This window comes from Dipodomys merriami, unplaced genomic scaffold (genome assembly GCF_024711535.1).
Source record: "Dipodomys merriami isolate MVZ:Mamm:240054 unplaced genomic scaffold, mDipMer1.0.p SCAF_7, whole genome shotgun sequence".
In the NCBI taxonomy this organism is placed as follows: domain Eukaryota; kingdom Metazoa; phylum Chordata; class Mammalia; order Rodentia; family Heteromyidae; genus Dipodomys; species Dipodomys merriami.
Genome location: NW_027206290.1, coordinates 6,699,933 through 6,721,171, shown reverse-complemented (window position 1 = coordinate 6,721,171; position 21,239 = coordinate 6,699,933). Strand labels below are relative to the sequence as shown.

Here is a 21,239-nt window from a genome sequence, read left to right as displayed (position 1 = left end):
TAACATGAAAAGAGAAGCAATCTGATAATGCAAAGGGATGCAAAGAATGCTTAAAAATTAATCATTGGTCTTGAACCTGTGGGGACCCTACAGCATTGTGGAAGGTATGACTGGCAGGAAGTATGAGTGGATGGTGTATATGGACAAAGCCTGATATTAGTGGAAAATTGCAGGTATTTTTGTTGTTGTTGTTGTTTGCATCATCTCATGTTTGAGTAAAGACATAGGATTCTGAATGTTTACCCTTACCCAGGGATCCCGTCAAAAGACAGGAAGTGTGCCTATGTGTAATTATCTTACTGCTTCCTCATATCCTGCTACCTGCCTCTTCAGATGTGCCTTTGGATCTGTTATCAAAACCACCCCAAGTTAGCAAGTACTCTGACCCAGTACAAGAGCAGGTGAAAAAGATTCTTCAGTTTAATCAAATCTGTTGATTGAACTCTCTTGCTCACATGTCATTATAAGATATATAGTTATATATATATATATCTGCTGTCACAGTGTCTGTCAGAGAGAACCAGCATGAACCTTCAATTCTCCTTCCTCCCAAGTGCTGGAATTATAAGCATGTACCACTACACCTGGCTTAAAACTGATTTTTTATTTCAGTGTTGAGAGATTGAACCCAAGGCCTTGCACATGCTAGGAAAGTGATCTACTACTGAACCACATCCTTAACTTCTTCATAGCTTTTGTATAACTACTATAAATACTGAAGTCTATTAGCACAAACAATATCACTGGACAAAATCTCTCAAGGAAAAAGCACTGAACTTGGCTTTGCAATGAATCATATTAATATGGTTACACACTGAATTTTTTCCTAAAGCTGTACTAGGAAGATGGGAGAAGAAAGCATGTGGGGATGTGTGAGAAAATACCATCAAAGGAATTTCATAATATCTAAAACTGAGACACCATTGAGGTAAATGCACATCATTTAGAAACAAGGAGATAAACAGCATCAATGAAAGGACTGAGAAGTGTTTCCTGTTAGAAGACAGCATGATGAGTTTCAGGGCCTAGAAGAGGCTGTTATTTTACAGCAGATTTTTAAGTATATCCATGCACTAATTTTGTCATAATGAAAGTTAAATTTTAAAAATGTCCCATAATAGGGCTGGGAAGGTGGCTCAGTGGCAGAGTGCTTGCCTTGCATGCATGAGGCCCTGGGTTCGATTCCTCAACACCACATAAACAAAAAGAAAAAAGCCAGAAGTGGTGCTGTGGCTCAAGTGGTAGAGCGCTTGCCTTGAGCTGAAGAGCTGAGGGACAGCGCCCAGGCCCAGAGTTCAGGCCCCATGACTGAACCCCCTCCCCCCCAAAAAATGTCCTATAATAGAGGATTCAATAAACTTAGAAATAGTCAATGCAATAAGATACTATGTAATCATCAAATACTATGTCAAAAATGATCAGTGTCCAAAAGAAAGAAAGTTAACACTACATTATATATAATACGATATACAAAATCTTTGGGAAAAGCAAAAACAAGAGACAAGAGTATACCTTGCATGGTTCTATTTTCAGACTATACACATACACAGTTTTTCTAGAGAGTGGACACAAAAACCAATGTTCCCTGCTCTCACACATGGAAGCTTATAATTGTAATATGATGTATTTGAGTATGGAGCAGAATCACTCAGAGGATACCTTTTAAAAAAGACAAAAAAAACCCTAAAAAGAAAAATATCCCCACATTTGGAGCCATTTTGGGGGGTATGGTAAAAATTAGATGAAAAGGTCAAATTATATCAAAATGAGAATGTGCTATAATTAGAAGTAAGATGCTACAGGATATTTCCCATGGTTATTATTATTATTATTAAATACTGCTATTATAGATAAAAAGAAAACAAGGACAGGTTACAGCTGAGTTTCACATTAAGGATATCTGAGTGGATTCTAAGAATTTGCATGTCTAACACATTGGAGTTCTGCTGCTGTTTCAGGATTCCACTTGGCCCTGTAGGTGGTTACCTACAGGCTCCTTGGAAACATCTCATCCACCATGGGAGGCACGAGCCTTCCTGAAAGTGATCCATTTGGAGTCCATTTCAGGACTCCTTGAAATTCTTATGAAGTCAGAAAGCTATTGATAATTTTAACAGAAATTATTGATTACCAGCAATAAGGTTATACATACTAACAATTAAGCACCATGTTTCTTCGCTAAAAGCTAGAATTTTCTAGTCAGTACTGAAAATTTCAGACTAAGTAGCATATGTGCTCGGTAATTTTACATGTCTTCAATTAACAAACTACCCAAATGAAAAAGTTATTTCTTAGAAATTATAGTTTAATGAGCAAAATCTTCCAAGCTAAGGATGATTGAGTGAGTGCAGCCTAAGTTAGAATCACTAGCAAGACAGGAAGGGAGACCTGACTCAGTACAACAAGGAGAGGTGCACACTTGCCAGGTGTTCTAGATGAGGGCCAGGACAGCAACATGGCTTGCTCAGTTTCCAAAGAGACCAGAGTGGGAAGTAGAAGGACCAACTAAAGCTCCTGCTCAGAGTCCAGATACTGTCCTGTTATTCAGTACACCTGCTATATCAACCTCATTAGGTGTTCAGGATATTGAAGAGACATGATAAAAATGAATCTGCCTTGCAGCAACAGTACTCATTAGGCACTATGTTGAAAATGAACTAAACAACTTGTGGATAGGACAGGAGGAAATATCTGGCAAGATCGAGGGAAGGGGTGATATTGTCTAAAAAGAAACATACTTTTTACTTGATTAATGTAACTGTAACACCTTAGTATAACACCTTAATAATAACAATAAAAATTAATTTAAAAATAACTAAATATATAAACAAAGTTAAAGCAAATGTCTGTACTTCAAAAAAAAATCAATCTGCTTACAAATTGGCCACCTAGCTTGTCATATTTGTTACCTTTTAATTATATCCCAAAGGATATAAATGGAATGGGCCATTGTCCCATTTCATTACTGTGCATCATAAACTTGCCAACCTCTTACCATTCTTTTTGCTGGGTGCCAATCCTAGATCTGGCACAGTGGTAACACACAGTCTAGTAACAATGCCAGATTCAGAACTAGTAATCAGTAAAAATTGTTAAATAAGTGGGTAAGTGGAAGCTGAGGGACATCTAGAACAAACAAATGTTCTCTCCTTTGGACTCAAGAAAGAGAAACATATCTCCTCATCTTGAGTTGTCGACTGCCAGGTCCATATTTGGAGAGATAAATGCTGAATGCTAGCTGCCCAATTAGAAGTTGACAGGTGAAGAAAAGGAAAACTCTGAGTGGAGATACAGTAAAGTCTGTACTTGGACAAGTCCACCGTAAATTGAACGTCATTCTCCTTCTGGAAAAGTGTCAACTTCTTGCTTCTGATTTTATGAGAAGTAGGTCAATTCCAGTTTCCCAAAACAATGGTCTTGAATACGCTAATAAAGATTTGTGCTCAGAAATAACTGAGAATGCTCTTTATTGCACTTTTGCATTTAATAAACTTCCATCAAAAGAATCTCTTGAGAGCAAAAGTAAACAATACTTACATGAAATACAACTCTCCTATCAACTCTGTCATGCACAAAGTAAGGTGAGATTTTATTTTCTATCACAATATCCTAATTTTCAGGTTATTTTGCCTCAAAATTCACAAAGTAATTTTTCAGAGCATAATACTGCCTGCTTTAATTATTCAAAAAGTTTAAGGAAGCTGAATCACATTCTCCATTGCACTTGGGCTAAAGGTATTGAAAACAAATTAAGATCCTTCTTGATACAGAGATTCTTGGTGGGAGTAGAGTAGGACAGGGAAAGATGCATTAGAATTACAGGAAGTCACAGGATCTCTGCTCCTGTCAGAACTGCCAGTAGTCCTGCCTTGTACCCTGCAATGTAGTCATGCAAATGGGAGGCAAACCATCACTAATTCTGGGCTGAATTAACTGATAGTCTTTAATCTTTCAACCAACTTGGTGACACTTTTCTTTACTCATCCCAGGGACTGTCTGAATTAACTATGGCAGGTGTGCTGTTGGCTTTGGTATAGCCAAGACACTTAGATCTTCTAATTAAAACATATATCAGAAATTGTTCTGTAATAAAGCCAAGGTGGGTACTCCTAAATTTCATCTTGTTTTTCAAAGACGAAAGCTTCAAAGAAGAGAAATTCTGAGTAACTGTAATTGTGATACTATAAATGTCAGAGATTAGGGAAGGAAGTTAAGAGACGGTAATTTGAAAGGGGAAAATGCAAAATTCTTAAACACAGTAGGAGCCCAATTTGATTTTACTTGTAAGTCCAAGGTGTGAAAAACTAAAGGCTAAATTCTGCAGGAGTCAGAGGGAGGAGGAATAACTAAATTGTTCTGAACTTGATTATTTAATCTTAAATTCAATTAAAGGAATAGAACCTTGCCAGATGCTGATGGCTTATGCTTATAATCCTAGCTACTAAGAAGGCTGAGATTTGAGGATCACCATTTGAAGACAACAGCAAGCAGGAAGGTTTGAGAGACTCTTATCAAGAATTAAACACCAAAAGAGCCAGAAGTGGAGCAGTGGCTCAAGTGGCAACAGAGAGCTAGCCTTGAGCTAGGGACCATACTGAGTTCAAACCTTAGGACCAACATGAAAAAACAAAAATAAAAACAAACAAACAAAGCAATAGATCCTCTGATTTACAGTCACATTGTGTTGCTGGAACCCAAAAGAGGGTTCCTAAAAATGACAATGTCAAGGTGTTACTAAGTCAATAAAATTGCTTATGGGGACCAATGCCAAATTGGGTACAAATCAAGGTGTCTCACTGAATAGCTGCTGTATTGTGAGAAGCAGATAGAAGCAAATGAAACTTCCTCTTGGTAGATTAATCAGGAAGAAATATCTCTTACATTTATTTTTTTCTGGATGACACTGTTAAAAGACTGAAGTGAAATTGTATCATAGCAGAGATAAATTGCCACTTGGATATATTTGAAGTAAAACTCATATAACCAACTATAAACTCTCATGCTAATGAATGCAAACACTAATGTCGGCATCTCAAGAGTATAAAATCAGAAATCATTTATTTTTGGTCATAGAATACACTATATTAGCCGGGCGCTGGTGGCTCACGCCTGTAATCCTAGCTACTCAGGAGGCTGAGATCTGAGGATTGCGGTTCAAAGCCAGCCCGGGCAAGAAAGACCGTGAGACTCCTATCTCCAATAAACCACCAGAAAACCGGAAGTGGCGCTGTAGCTCAAGTGGTAGAGCGCTCGCCTTGAGCTGAAGAGCTGAGGGACAACGCCCAGGCCCAGAGTTCAAGCCCCACGACCGACAAAAAAACAAAAAACAAACAAACAAAAAAAAAGAATACACTATATTGGAGAGTTGTCCATTACCTTTGGGCTTTGGTTATGGAAAAGTGAAAATTAGGGTGTAGGCATCAGGTACAGGAGAAAATCAGGATAGAAGGACTAAGTCAACCTAGAGTGGAGTTTTTCTGTAGATAAATTCCAGGTGTCAGATTTAAATTTAGCTAATCGATATCTGGTCAAAAAGGTACGTACGTGAACTCACCTTACAGAAGTGGACATTACAACTGAAATTTACTTAATCCATTGTACAGAGTAGAGGCCGCAGTCCCTTACATGTCTCATTCAGAGTCCTTCCCATCCAGTCTACTTCCTGCCCTTGAAGACGAGACTGTCATTGAGAGAAACTTAAAATTTCAAAGTGTGACTTACATTACCAAGCTTGGTCAGAGAAAGGGTTAGATGTGATGTTAATGTCTTAGGTGTTCTCAGTATAACATGGGTAAATGTGTGGGTTCTAGAATTAGATTAGGTCAGATTCTGCCATGCCTTTATTTTTCCCCATCATTTCTTCATTGCCAGGTTGAGCGAGTGTCACAATCTTTCTGAGGCCCACTTATCTTGCTGTAAAATGAAGATAATAGTTGGCACCATACGCAGAGTTGTTGTGATGGGATACTGTATAAAACACAGTGCCTAGCATTGGTCACACAGTGGGTTCAATATACAATATTTATTATAATTATGGGTACACACATTTAGAATTTGGGGTCAAGCAAACTTACGTTCTTTCCCTTTCTTAAATCTTTTTGGTGCTCAGGGCCTGGGCACTGTACCTGAACAGTTTTCATTCAAGGACAGTAATCGACCACTTGAGTCACAGCTTTACTTCTAGCTTTTTGGTGCTTATTTGGAAATAAGAATCTTACAGACTTTCCTGCCCAAACTAGCTTCAAACTGCAATCCTCAGATCTCAGCCTCCTGAATAGCTAGGATTATAAGTGTGCTCCACCAGCACCTGACTTTTTTTCCATTTTTTTAAAGTTTGATTCTACCATGCTTTCTATTTCCTCTTCTACTTGTCGTTCTTGTTTACTCTGCCTAATTACTGCCAGATAGAGCATCTCTTGATTTAAAAAAAAGTTTAAACTTTCCATTTACTGTAAATATTGTCATAAAATTAATCAATTTGAGTTTATGACACTATGTTATATTCTTGGGGGCTTGGAGGTAAAAGTCTGTCATGGAATTTAATAAAAATGATAAAATTCTATCAAATAGCATTCTATTTTCTAGAAAAGGGGAAGGAGAAAAGTTTAGACAGTATTTTAGTCTTGACATAGTTTGTGGTTCTGGCTTATTTTTGTGTTATTTAGGGGCACATGTCCCCATCCTGCCACAGATAACACTAACGTTATCCCTGAGTCTATGGCTCATATTTTCACAAAACCCTACTTTTTTTCCCACAGAGTTCAGTTTTTAAAAATATAAACAACAGGGCTGGGAATGTGGCTTAGTGATAGAGTGCTTGCCTAGAATTAATGAAGCCCTGGGTTCAATTCCTCAGTACCACATACACAGAAAAAGCCATAAGTGGCACTGTGGCTCAAGTGGTAGAGTGCTAGCCTTGAGCAAAAGAAGTTTAGGCGTAGTGCCCAGACCTTGAGTTCCAGCCCCAGGACTGTCAGAGTGTGTGTGTGTGTGTGTGTGTGTGTGTGTGTGTGTGTGTGTGTGTGTGTGTGTGTGTGTGTGTGTGTGTGTGTGTGTGTGTGTGTGTGTGTGTGTAAACAACAAGGCCACAATTCCTTGAACTAGTATACAATGCCCTTTTGAACCTTGGCGTAAGCCCAGTCTTTTCTGTGAAGACAAGTCTACCACCCCAACTTGTCCAGAACACATAGTACTTTTGGGAGTTAGTGTTCTTACTCAGACTGTTAACTTCTTCCTAGGATGTCGTGGATGGTATCTACAATATCCTCTGTAAAACCAAACATGATTATGTGCTATTGAGCATGTAATAAAGGGCTGGGTTTATTCTAAACACTTAATTATACATCCACTGATTAAATTTTCCCTATAAACCTCTGGAGTAGTTTATTATTATCTCCATTTACAAAAGCAAAAAGGGAGGCATGTAGAAGTTAAGAAATATGAACTATGTTTTGTTTTGTGAGATAGGATCTCAGAGCCCAGACTGACCTAGAACATGCTGACTGGCTTTGAACTCACGATTCTCCTGTCTCTCTCTCCCAAGTATTGGGATCATAGGCAAGTATCATCATGATCAGGTGGAAACTACTTTTGATCATAAAAAATTTAGTCCTTTCTTTTGATATAGACTCATTTTGTTGTATGTTAGTGCTTGTTACATTCTGATGCATTATAATCTTCTCATCACATTTACCTTTGAATCCTCAGCACCTAGCACTGAACCTTGTATTTGCTTGGTGCCTAACATTATTGACTATATGAATCTAAATAAGAAAAATGTAGCTACATTATTTACATATTTGCCTAATATCATCTGTGCTCTTGTATCTGTAGTCAGCTGTAAAACTGGGTTTGGTAGCAACTAGTAGAAAAACAGTATCAAAGATGGTATGTATACATTTGTGAAGGTGAATGCTTCAACCCACAGCAATAAACAAATACCTTAAATGCTTTTAAATCCTGAAGAGTTACTGAAGCATATAAGGGGAAATTGAAAACATAAAGCATTGCTTTTCAAAGTCCCAAACTGATATAAACAAACTTCCTTTTTCATTTTTACACATTGCATTTTATTTTAAGCCACATGTATCAGAGAGAGTTAAGAGCTGCTTGAAACAGCTTGGTTTAGTTTTGCCAGTAATTCTTTTGCAAAGAAGTCTTTAGTGCAGCATCCTCTAGGACTTTTCTTCTTCCTTTGCAGCCACAAGGTAACCCATGATGAATGATATTGCAGGCCCTCCTTAGTAGATCACTTATCTTGACCAATGGTTTAGGCAAAGAGTTTTCATATTACTATGGAAATCTGTCAGACATCTCCAAAGACAAAAATTGAAGTAGCCACTTCAGGCATCAAGAAAGGTGTGTAGCAGTGAGCAATTTATTCTTACTTCAGAGATGAAAAAGTAAGTAAACCATGGTACATTTAACTCATCATCACATCACATTTCCAATTTCCAAGTCATATTTATTGAGTATGGGATTGTAGACTCAAAAACAAAAGGCAAAAAACAAAACACATTGTTCTTTGCTCTCAAAAATAGATCTTGAATCGCTATTGTTCTATCTGGTTAGCAGACCATTTGTTCAAGTAACTATGCTGTTCTACAGTGTGTCTCTTACCCAAGAAATGTGACAGCCCAGAGAAAAGGAACATTGCAGTGCACAGGGAGGGTCTGTAAAGGGAGACCTACTTCTAAGCATCTCAATAAACCAGATGTGGCTCGGTGGAGAAGTATGGAGGAGATGAAGTAGGAACCAGAATCATAGGGAGAAGAAAAACATTTATGAGAATAAAGCCAAGAAAAGAAGTTTAAAATAGTGTTATATTAGAGCATGGGATAATTAATGACTTGAAAGGAGAAGACAGAGAGCAGAAGAGAAAGAAGAATAAAAGGACTTTTTCCTAGCTTACATAGAAAGGCAGAACCTAAGCCATGAATCTTATATAATTATGTTATGAAGGAGAAATACAGAGGTATAGGAATTGAACTCAATTAAATTACTTATTAGAGAGTCAGCATATGTTGCCTGACACCGTGTCACCTAATGATGCTAGAATTATTTCAGAAAAGTTGTAGTTGTAAGATCTTCCTACATGAAACACAAGTAATTTGAAAAATTACTATAATTTATTTCAATAAAAAACATCAGAGGCTTGATTATCTTATATAAAAATAATTTTAAGCTTTTGTTAATACCTACAGTATTCAGGTCTTTTTAATTTTGACATTAATTTTTTTAAAAAAGCTTTAATTGAAACCTGTTATTTTCTAAGTAAATTTGTAGAACTGATTTTAAGAAACAGAAAATATGAAAATCACAATTCTAAATGAAGTAAAATAATCAATGCTATTATTCATGCAGAATTATGTGCATTTTTCTTTAATAAGTAATTCAGCAAGAAAAAGGCTTCACTGGAAGTTAAGAATAAACTAAGGAATGTCATATTTATCAGAGACCAAATTCACTCTGGAAACCAAAACACATTATTTGAATATGCAAACAATTAGATATTAAGAAAACCTTTCTGGGCCAGGAGCTGGTGGCTCACACCTGTAATCCTAGATACTCAGGAGGCTGAGATCTGGGGATTGAAGTTCAAAGCCAGCCCAGGCAGGAAAGTCTGTGAGACTCTTATCTCCAATTAACCATCAGAAAACTAGAAGTGGCTTTGTAGCTCAAGTGGTAGAATGCTCTCCTTGAGCTAAGGAGCTGAGGGACAGGGCCCAGGCCCAGATTTCAATTCTTACTAACAACAACAACAAACAACAACAACAAAAAAGGAAAAAAAATCTTTCTGAACATTGCTGCTGAGAGGTGATGGCATGAAACTCTAATAGAGCTTTTTCAATGGAGAAATTCTGACTGCTCCATTAAAAAATACTTATGACTAATTATTACAAATGAAGGAAACCATGAAGCCTATGTTTCTTTGGGTCTGGCTTATTTCACTTAATATGATTTTTTTCCAAGTCTTTCTATTTCATTCCATTGTGTATAAATACCACATTTGCTTGATCCATTCATCCACAGAGGGGCATCTGGGTTGATTCTTGGCTATGGTAAATAATGCTGCAATCAACATAGTTGTGTTGGTAGCTTTAGTGTAGGCTTGTTTGTGGTCATTTGGGAGTGGGATTGCTGGGTCATAGGGGAGCTCTATGTTTAGCCTTTTGAGGAACTTCCTTACTGCTTTCCAGAGTGCTTAACAAATCTGCATTCCCGCAAACAGTGTAGTAGCATTCTCTTTTGGCCACATCCCCACCAGCATCTATTGTTACTGGTTTTCTTAATAATGGCCATTCTAACAAGGATGAGGTGAAATCTGATTTTTTTCCAGTCCTGGGGCTTGAACTAAGGACTTGGCACTGTCCCCAAGCTTCTTTGCTCACGGCTAGCACTCTACCACTTGAGCCACAATGCCACTTGTGGCTTTTCCTATTTATGTGGTACTGAGGAATTGAACCCAGGACTTTGTGCATGCTAGGCAAGCACTCTACCACTAAGCTACATTCCCAGCACTGATGTTGTTTTGATTTGCATTTCTTTTATGGCCAGAGATGTTGAACATTTCTTCATGTTTCTATTGGCTATTCTTATTTCCTCTTAGTTCTAGCAGAGGATCACAATAGCTCAATAGCTATGTACATATGACTTTATAAAATGATGCTAGTCAAAATGAACTACAAGATATGGAAACAAGAGGGTGTGTGTATGTGTGTGTGTGTGTGTGTGTGTGTGTGTGTGTGTGTTCTTTATGCAGTTATTTCTTTTTTTCTTTCATGTTTTTCCCTTTGTTTTACCCCATATTGTCACTATTTTTGATTTTGGTACCTTCTGTCTTGTATATAAGTTTATCTGATTGGGGATGGGAAGGGGAAATCACAGAAATGTTGGGACAAAGAACAAAGGGTGAATCAATGCAACAGCGATATCCACAAGACATTATATTGGAAATGAACTTTACAACTTGGGAGAGGGGAGGAGAGTAAGGGGGAAGGAAAATGGGAGAAAATGAGGGAGGGGGTAACAATGTTCAACAAGAATTGTACTCATTTCCTATGTAACTGTAAACCTCTGTATATCACCTTCACAACAAAATAAATAAATAAATAATAAAATAAAATAAGTGGTCATGAGTGACAAATTTGATATGTCTGAGCAATATGGACTGAAGAAATATCTTCCAAGGACAAAGCTCTCACTATTTATTTATTTATTTATTTATTTATTTATTTATTTATTTATTTATTTATTGTTGGTCATGGGGCCTGAACTCTGGGCCTGGTCACTGTCCCTCAGCGATTCAGCTGAAGGCTAGCACTCTACCATACAAAAAGTGTCAGTATAATCAAGAATTATTTTAGTTTCAAATGGGATAGCTTTTAAAATTAAGAAAAGGAGCAGGACCCTGATGGCTCAATCTTGTCATTCTATTGGGATCTTGGTTTCAGGACAACTTTGGCAAAAAATTCACAAGATCCCTTCTTAACAGAAAATGCTGAGCATGGTGATGTGCCTGTTATCCAGCTACAATGGAAAGCATAAATAGGAGGATTTGTATGCAGGTCAACCTGGACAAACAGCAATACCATTTCTCAAAAAATAACCAATGCAACAGCAATGCTCACAAGTCACTATGTTGGAAATGAACTTTATAGCCTGGTGGGGAGGGGAGTTGGGAGTAAGGGAAAGTGGGAGAAAACAAGGGAGAGGGTAATACTGTTTGATAAGAAATGTACTTATTACCTTACTTATATAACTGTAACTCCTCTATACATCACCTTTACAATAAAATAAAATATCATTAAAAAATAACTCAAGTAGGTTAGGCACAATATCCCTGCTGCTATAATCCTTGCTACTTATGGGGTTGAGATCTGGAGTATTGCAGTTCAAAACAAACCCCTACAGCAAATAAATATGGCTGGAGGCATGGCTCAAGTGGTAGAGTAGCAGCTGAACAAGCAAAAGTTTGATGCTTTGAATACAAATCCAGTACCACCAATAAATAAGTAAATCATCAGAATAAAACCAGCTGGAGTTGTGGCTGAAGAGGTAGACTGCCTGTAAAAAAAAATCATAAAAGTCCTAAGTTCAAATACCATTACTGACAGAAAAAAAGAGAATCTTAGAGTTGGTAGCATGATTACCTAGCCTTCATTAGAACCTGGGTTTGGTCTCCAGCACTATCAAAAAGAAAAACGAAGAGAAAGGAAATTCCTAATCATATTCTATATCATCTTAGACAAAAATAAGAATGCAACATCATTTATTTTAATTATATACCTTGTTTCCGGGGCAATGTAGCGATATCTCAATTCCCTCATCCGTGAGAAAGTAGGGAATGTTTTTCTTCATTAAGTTATTTTAAGAAATAAATGAGATAATATAAGAAAAATAATTGGTACTATACCTGGTACAAAACAGGAATTCATGATTTGATTTTAAACACCCTAATACTTACAGAGCCAATGTGTTCTTGGTTAAGAGCTTATTTCCAATATTTATTGTATTAAATAATGGTTGGTGTACCACAAACAGAGAAAATAGAAATATTGACCTTGATTTCTTAAGTGTTATAAAGCCCTCATTAAATTAAAAAATTGTATCTCAGAATACTTCAATAATAATTCTGGCTAATTTATTCTAGAAGAAAACAATAACCTTTAGGCTGAAGGCACAACCCAATGCCTTAACACCAGCAGTTTTCTCAATGCGATCTTCTTATGGACTCAGTTCCTTCAGGAATTACTACCATCTTCAATTAGCTGTCCTTAAATCAATTATAGAGCCGAGGTTCACTTGCTTATTAGCAGGCCTAGTTTAAGTGAGTTTAGAAAATTACATATTGACACAGAGAAAACTTAATGTTTTGCATCCAAATGCTTTCATGTAGAAACTAAATTTAAAAACTCATTCAAAATAGCTTTTTTTTAAAATAAAAAATAACAATTCTGGCTTACATTCCATGTGGAGTGTTTTTAGAAAAGGTAAGGCACAAGGCAATAAGAGGTCTGTTATTGATTGATGTCCTCAATGGCTCAGAGAAATTTATCAACTGAAAATAATTTACCAATACAACCATGCACACATGAAACTATTATTATTTTGAAGCTACACTGAGGTATTGATCTGAATTATGTGAAAACGACTTTTTCAGGAAAGAGAAAAACATTCATTTTAGGGGTATTATAGTTAAGTCTTTTTAGCTTTGACTAAACAACATTATTCAGGGAGTGTATTACTGGGGCCTTACCATAATAATGCACTTCACATTTTTAGTTTTATTCAAGAATTTATCCAGTATTAAAAACAATCATTATGATCTGTCATGCAAACATGGGAATATTGAAGGCTTTATGACTTTCTTTAACCTTTTCTCTAAAAAATGAATAAGAATATTTCTTACTTTTAAAAGAGATGACACTAGATTTTTCTCACCATTTGACATATGTGCATATTCATTCTATAACTTTTGTTTTATAATATGCATAAACTTATTTAATCTCTCATTTTACACATATAATGATAATATGTACCTTTCATTCTATGTGTATCCTTAAATTGTTTCAATCATAGACTTACTGGACACTTTTAATCATTTCTTTCATATACAAACATTTAAACCCACACCATAGTCTATATAATAAAATCTAATATGATCTGTATAATATAGTCTATAGTCTACATAATATAATATAATCTAAAAATATAATCTAAAGCTGAGGAACCGAGCTACTGAAAGACAAAATGATAAAGGGTACTAAATATGAATTATGAAATATAAATGGCAGTAAAATGTCATTTTTCATTGACAACCCATAATTTACAATTGTACATGTATCACCTGATTATAGTGAATCCACTGCCTAGATGACTTTGTCATATGACAGAAAAACAATGCTTTAATTTAACTTTGATAACTTTAAGCTTTTCTTTTTTTTTCATTATTGTGAAAATACCTTACAGAGTACCTTATAGATAGTGAGTATATTTCTTATCAAGCACTGTTGCCTCCTTTGTTTCCCCATACCATCCCTTCCCCTCTCCACCCACCCCCACACCCCCTTACCACCACCACCACCACCACCCCCCACCCCGGCAAAGTTGTAAAGTTCATTTTTCGACATAACATCTTCTACATCTCATTGTTGTAATGGGTCCACCTATAACCCTATTTAAACAGTTTGTTTTTGCCCTTCCCCTCCACAAATTATATCAACATCAAATACAGTGAAAACAGGGCTTATACCCTGGGGGAGGGGCATACAAAGCAACAAAGAAATCATCTTTAAATATGTTGGAAACAATTGCAAGAAAGAAAAAAACATTTGAATCTTTATCTTGGGATTCATTTTCCCTAACATCAACTTGTCTGACAGTTTCTGTTTGTCTCAGACATATACTAGTTATTGCAAATAAGGGAAACCATGGGACCTATGTTTCTTTGGGCCTGGCTTACTTCACTTAATATAATTTTTCCAAGTCTTTCCATTTCTTAACAAAGGGGGCAATGTCATCCTTTCTGATGGTGGCAGAGAATTCCATTGTGTATAACTTTAAGCGTTTCTACTCTATTCTGTTAATAACTATCTTGTCTAAAATTTCCTCTGTGTGTGTGTGTGTGTGTGTGTGTGTGTGTGTTCCTATATAGAGCTTTAACTCAACTCAGAGCCTCATGCTCTTGGTCTTCATTTTCATTCAAGACTGGTGTTCTACAACTTGAACCAAATATTTACTTCCAGCTTTTTACTGGTTAATTTGAGATAAAAAGCCTCTTAGGTTTGTCTGCCTTGGCTGGATTTGAACCTCAATTCTGAGATCTCAGAATCCAGAACCAGTAGGATTTAAGGGATGAGCCACCAGTGCTTAACCTAAAATTATTTCTAACAATTGCTCTTGGCATTTACTTGCTAATATGTCCGCATTGATCCCTAGAAGCAGCTTTTTAAGGAAATGTCCATGTTAGTCACTGCTGCAGAGTTTTAAGCATTTAATAGATGTTCAATTCACTAAAAGAAATTCATGCTTGATTCCTTAGAAGTTTACACTTACTAAGTACTGTGACTGACTAAAATGCTTTAGAACATGACAGATGGTAGTTATGAAATACCAGGCCTGTGTATGGAGCAGCAACACAGTGAGTGACAAGAAATTTACAAGCATGTAAAAACTGGCCTGCTCTCTGGCCAAAGTTTATCACCCCTGTCCTTCATTTCTGCTACCTTAGAAAGGAGTAAACCTAAGTTAATGATTCTACCAGTTGGAAGGAATTTTAGAAGCCTGTATATTATTCAAGGCCATGTCATTTTGGTTTTTGGATGACCTAAATGTTTTTTTTTTAGGTTATATGGGAAAGAATGAGCAAATTGTAACACTTGCCATGCAAGTCAAATGAACATATAATAAATCGGCATGAACATTCCATTAGGATATCAAAATAAATGAGTAATAGAAACTAAATAAGCTTTGCAATCACAGTGTGATACTGTCATAATGAAAAAACATGATCATGTTTCACCTCTGCCTGCTATCAACAGATTTAATGATAATTATCATGTTGGATTGAGAGCATTAGATTTCATAAGGAAGTCAGTGCTATTTTCCTGTATTTCTTCCAGTTCGGAGCAAGTGGCAGTAATAACTGAGCTCTGGGGAATCAACAGAAATGACCCATGAATTGCAGTTTTGTAGGTCCCCGCTAACCCAGATCCCTTCCACCATCCCCACAGATTGCTGTCCATCTCCAGCTCAGTCAGCCATTGTGAGTATGCTTGGTGGTGAAGGCAGATGAGGAAAAGTTGGAGGGAAAGCTAAAAATGACACCTAAGGCCAAATGCCTATTTAGGATTGTGTTTCGTAGCAAAAATAGAAATTGTTTGATTGCTTTTCAATGTACATAGGTACTATCAACCAATTTCAGGAAATCGACAATACTGTAACCAAGCAAACAGAGATCCTGCATAACCCCACCTCCTATGGTGTATTCCTTTCTGGAATGTGTTACTCTAAAGCACATTACACGATCGTATTGCAAAACACAGAAAAAAGAAAGCTGGGCTAAGAGTGGAGTCATCTTTTTTTTTTTTTTTACAGTAAAAAGAAATACAACCAACCGCCCCCCCCAAAAAAAACTTAAAGAAAAATGGAATCAAAACAAGAACAAACTCTAACAAGAATGACAAGTAGCAGTAGAAATCTAAAAGGGACACAGGACAGAGGAACAAAGAAAAGACAGTGATCAAATCAGCCTGGCTCAAAACAAAAAAAAACAAAAAAAAAAGCAAATAAAATGACAGCATTGAAAAGCTTAAGTGGCAGAGCAACAACTCTGAGAAAGAACAAAGGGATTCAGAGGGAAGAGAGAGAGCAGCTTCCAGAAAGAAGGACAAGCAGCTCAAGAGGCTGAAGCAGGAGGGATGGCAGAAGGTCTTCACTGCAAGAGGAAAAGAGACATAATGAGAAAGAAGGTGACCTCCATATGCTCCCTTGAGGACTGGCTGTTGACAGAAGCTGCCAGATTCCTCTTCAAATATTTCTCAATAAACAGCATAAAGCATTTTTGATGGTAAAAATGAAAGAAATAAGCTTGTTGTATTCAATATCTATGAATCAGAAAGATAATCCTTTCATAATTATAGAAGAAAAACAAGATAGATGAAGGCAGTTTAATTATATATTTCAGCTAGAAAATTTCAGTGTCTAAAAGAAAATGATTTTTTTTTAACCTGAAGAAACTGAAAACTCATGTCCACACAAAAATCTGCACAGAACTGCTTAGTTGCGACTGACAAAACTTGGAGGCAACACAGATCTCCTTCAGAAATGCGAGTGGATAAATAAACTGCAGCACAGACAATGGAATATTATTCACCACTATAAAGAAATGTGCCATCAAGCCATGAAAAAATAGAGAGCAATCATAAGTGCATATATCTAAGTGAAGGTTAGCAATCAAAAAAGCTTACCTATTGTAGGATCCCAATTATATGACATGCTATTTACAAAAGGCAAAACTATAGAAACAGTAAAAAGATCAGAAGTTCCTAAGGGTTCTTGGGGAGGGGGACGGCTGTGGGGGATGATAGGCAAAGCACAGAGATTTTTTGGTTGGTTTGTTAGTTTTTTTTAGAGATATTCTGTATGGTACTAGAAGGGTGGATAGGTTGTTAAATGAATGTGAAAACCCATAGAATGAAGACCATCACATGTAAACCTAATAAGAACTATGAACTTTAGGAGATTGTGGTGTTTCAGTTAGCATTCATTGGTTGAAATAAATGTACCCCTCTGGTGGGAGTTGTAGAAGGGTTTGGGAATCTGTGCTGTATTTTCATGGTAACCTTAAACTGCTCCAAGAATGTAAAATCTTAACAAAAACAGACTCCCTAAGAAGTAAGTAAATAAAGCATGTCACAAAGGCCTTGGCTTCATATATTCTCTTCTTATGTTCTCTTCAATTTGTAGCACTTTCCATATTGATGAAAAAAGCAGCATGCAAGAAATTGGGGGGGGGGGGCTATCTGATAGGAAATTGTGTGTGTGTGTGTGAGAGAGAGAGAGGGAGAGGAGAGGGAGAGGAAGAGTGAGAGATGTGTGCATGTGTGAGAGAGGGAGAGGGGGGAGAGAGAGAGAAAGAGAGAGAGAGAGAGAGAGACAGAGAGAGAGAGAGAGAGAGAGAGAGAGAGAGAGAGAGAGAGAGAGAGAGAGAGAGAGAGAGAGAGAGAGAGAGAGAGAGAGAGAGAGAGAGAGAGAGAGAGAGAGAGAGAGAGAGAGAGAGAGAGAGAGAGAGATTGGGATGGATTTGGCTCTGAAAATAAAGACTACAAAGAACCCAGCTGGATTTGTCTTGAATTTAATTTTTTGTACCAACATATAGTCTTCACTTTAGTTGTATATATCAGTTCCATATTTCAAAAAGCTACTAAATTTTAATTGTGGAGCTCTTCATCCATTTCAGAGTGGAGGACAAAAAGCTTTGAAATGTCAGGAAGTGATCTGCCCAAGATTGCTTAGTTAGTGAGTGGCAAAGTGAAGGTAAGTATATTTAGTGCTCACCAACTTTTATTTCTGGGGTTTGTTAAGTAGCATTGGCTATAGATGACCCAGCATCTGCCAAGTGCCCTTCTAGAAGGGGAGACTTAAATAGCTATCCTCAGCAAGTGAGAAGACTGCCAAGCCATTGATGTTCATCCCTGCTTGTCCATCTTCTTCCATAAACTCTCAGCTAAAATGGTACCTCCCTAAGGAGAAGGTCTTTGAGTTCAGGACAGAAGGGATTGTGTTTGATTCTGCCAAGAGGTTTTTCTAAGATCCTTATAAGAAAGAGTCTCAGAAAACATTGCTTTTTGGTATAAAATCAGCTTCAGGCAGATTCCAGTAGTTGCAAAAAGGCTTTTGAGTATTGCTTCCAAGTGCTTACAAAATTGACGTTTTCATCAACAAATATTTGTTGAGGACCTAATAAATACCAGGTACTCTGTAAATCAGCCTGTGGGGCTTCCATCCAGTCTTGTCAATCTTGTTGGACAGCTAGACTCAAACATAAAAATACAGACAGCCAAACCAGTCTATACAAGGAGCAATACACAAGACAGAAAAAAAAAAATCATTGCCTGAGGAAGGAGAGATAAATGGGACTATTAGAGATAGCTGCTTCAAAGAGTTGACTCTTGAGCTGTACTATAAAAGATTAATATGACAAGATTACAAAAAGAAGGGCATCTCAGCTGGGGAAAGAGGGCCAGCAAAGATACAAGGCTCAGATGTGTACTGAGGATTAATGAACAGACATATTTGATGTGGTTAGAGACTATCTATAGGGACTAACTGGTCACAAATTTAAGAGGAATGGTTGGATACAATTCTCTCAAAGACAAGAACACCAGATGAAAGATGCTCTGAGTAATGAGGGGTCATCCAGGTTTGTGGGCAGGTAAATAAAATGCACAGTGACTTAGAAAAACCTAGTGACCATACAAAACGTAGATTAAGGCTAAAATATAAGAAAAGATGGAAAATATTGGAGTATAGTAGGTTAGAAATGTTGAGACCTTTAAAACAGAAATAAAGCACATTATCATGGGAAATTGTGAGTCAAGAAGGATGGCCAATAGACACATGAAGAAATGCTCAACCTCCCTAGCCATAAAAGAAATGCAAATCAAAACAACATTAAGATACCACCTCACCCCAGCTAGAATGGCAAAAATCAAGAACTCTAACAACAAAAGATGCTGGAGGGGATGTGGACAGAAGGGAACCTTACTGCATTGTTGGTGGGAGTGTAAACTTGTTCAACCACTTTGGAAAGCAGTATGGAGGTTCCTCAAAAGACTTCACATAGAGCTCCCCTATGACCCAGCAATCCCACTTTTGGGTATTTACCCAAATGTTTTCAAACAAGACCACACTAAAGCTACCAGCACAACTATGTTTATTGCAGCCTTATTTACCATAGCTAAGATATGGAACCAATCCAGATGCCCCTCAGTAGATGAATGGATCAAGAAAATGTGGTATATATACACAATGGAATTCTATGCCTACATCAGAAAGAATGACATTGCCCCATTTGTTAGGAAATGGAAAGACTTGGAAAAAATTATATTAAGTGAAATAAACCAAGCCCAAAGAAACATAGGTCCCATGATTTCCCTTATTTGCAATATCTAGTATATGTCTGAGTCAAGCAGAATAGGTCAGATAAGGTGATGTTAGGGAAATGAACCCTAAGATATGTATTCAAATGTTTTTTTTTCTTTCATACGATTGTTTCTAATGCATTTATAAGATTATTTTCTTTGTTGCTTTGTATGTCCCTCCCCCACGGTGTAACCCCTGCTTTCACTGTATTTGATGTCGGTATAATTTGTGGAGGGGAAGGGGAAAAACAAGTCGTTACAGGTGGACCGGTTGCAACAATGAGATGTACAAGTCGTTATGTGGAAAACAAACTTTACAACTTTGGTGGGGGGGTCCGGGAGGATGGGGGGGCGGGGGGAGGATGGGAAGGGATGGGAAGGGGAAACAAAGGGGGAGGCTACAATGCTTGATAAGAAATGTACTCATTATCTTGCCCATGTAATTGTAACCCCTCTGTACAATATTTTCACAATAAAAAATTTTAAAAAAAGAATGGGTAGGGTTCAGAATACAATCCAAGCTTGATTTGTAAAGCTGATCCAGTTTAGACACAGTATGTTTCACGTACAAATTGCTTAATAGCCAATCTAGCTGAAGAGCCCAGTGTTTAGCAGTGATATTAGAGAAGGAGACAAAATGTGATGGATGGAGGGGGGACCAAGATGGCGACGGGGCAGTAGGGAAACGCCACAGCTCTCTCCAACCAAAAAGAGAGTTCGAGTTCCAACGCTTAATCTCCCCAAGAGACCGACAACAACAAAAAGACGAACACTCAGAGAAAAACCAGAGGCGGAGAATAACAAAAAAAGAAAGAGAGGAAAAGAATTTCAAAACAGAGAAAAGCGAAGACCCCTCCCCCAACCTTTACTGGCTGCGCGGCAGTGCGCCAAGCCGCCGGCCAGCCGGCCCGGCGGGGGCTGGGGGAGCCCCAGAGAAACAGCAGAGACACAGGGGGCCACTTTCAGAACATCAGGTACTGGTTTGCAGAACAGCAGATCGCCAGGAACAGAGAAACTTACCAGCCGGGAGTCTCCACGAGGATCCCACCCCCACCCCTCACTCTCCACCCGAGCAGAGAGGCTCCATCCCGCCAAAGTCGCTCGGCATCAGCAGAGTGACAAAAGGACCTGCGGCAGACCACCCGGCCCGCCTGATCGCGATCGCGACGATCCAGCACTCTCCACCCGAGCAGAGAGGTTCCATCCCGCCAAAGCCGCTCGGCGCGACAAAGGGTCCTGTCTGCAGACCACCCGCCCACCCGATCACGGCCGGCGGGGTCACTTGGGCCCCAGAGGTACCGAGAAGAAGCTGCCTGAGCGTGGACACTCTTGACCCAACAGCTTCGACAGAGGCAGAGACAGAAAAGAATCACACAGAGCCACCACCGCCCAACCCAGCGCGGATTGCAACAACAACTGACGACCTACACCACACAGAAACAATCAGCTCCAGGGTGAGTACCCCACAGGGGAAGTGTATCCCTCAAGGGAGACCAGAGCTGGAGGGAATCCCCAGACCCTGACCTAGACTCCCTACCCCAGCACCCGGACCACAGAACCCACTAAAACTGGGAACTGTTTGAGAGCTCCACC

The 21,239-nt window shown here is 38.0% G+C and overlaps 1 protein-coding gene across 5 annotated transcripts in view; it reads right to left on the bottom strand.

Annotated features, from left to right (window-relative positions):
• St6galnac3 (ST6 N-acetylgalactosaminide alpha-2,6-sialyltransferase 3) overlaps positions 1-21,239 on the bottom strand; it is a 543,084-nt gene that overhangs the window by 170,775 nt on the left and 351,070 nt on the right. Inside the window, exon 4 of one of the 5 annotated variants that reach the window (XM_070007318.1) lies at positions 8,143-8,313. The exons of the other annotated variants lie outside the window; for them this stretch is intronic. Within the exon in view, the coding sequence (XP_069863419.1) occupies positions 8,253-8,313 (61 nt within the window). The 3' untranslated portion in view covers positions 8,143-8,252. Of the gene's footprint in view, positions 1-8,142; positions 8,314-21,239 lie in introns of those variants that run through there. 5 annotated transcript variants of the gene reach the window in all.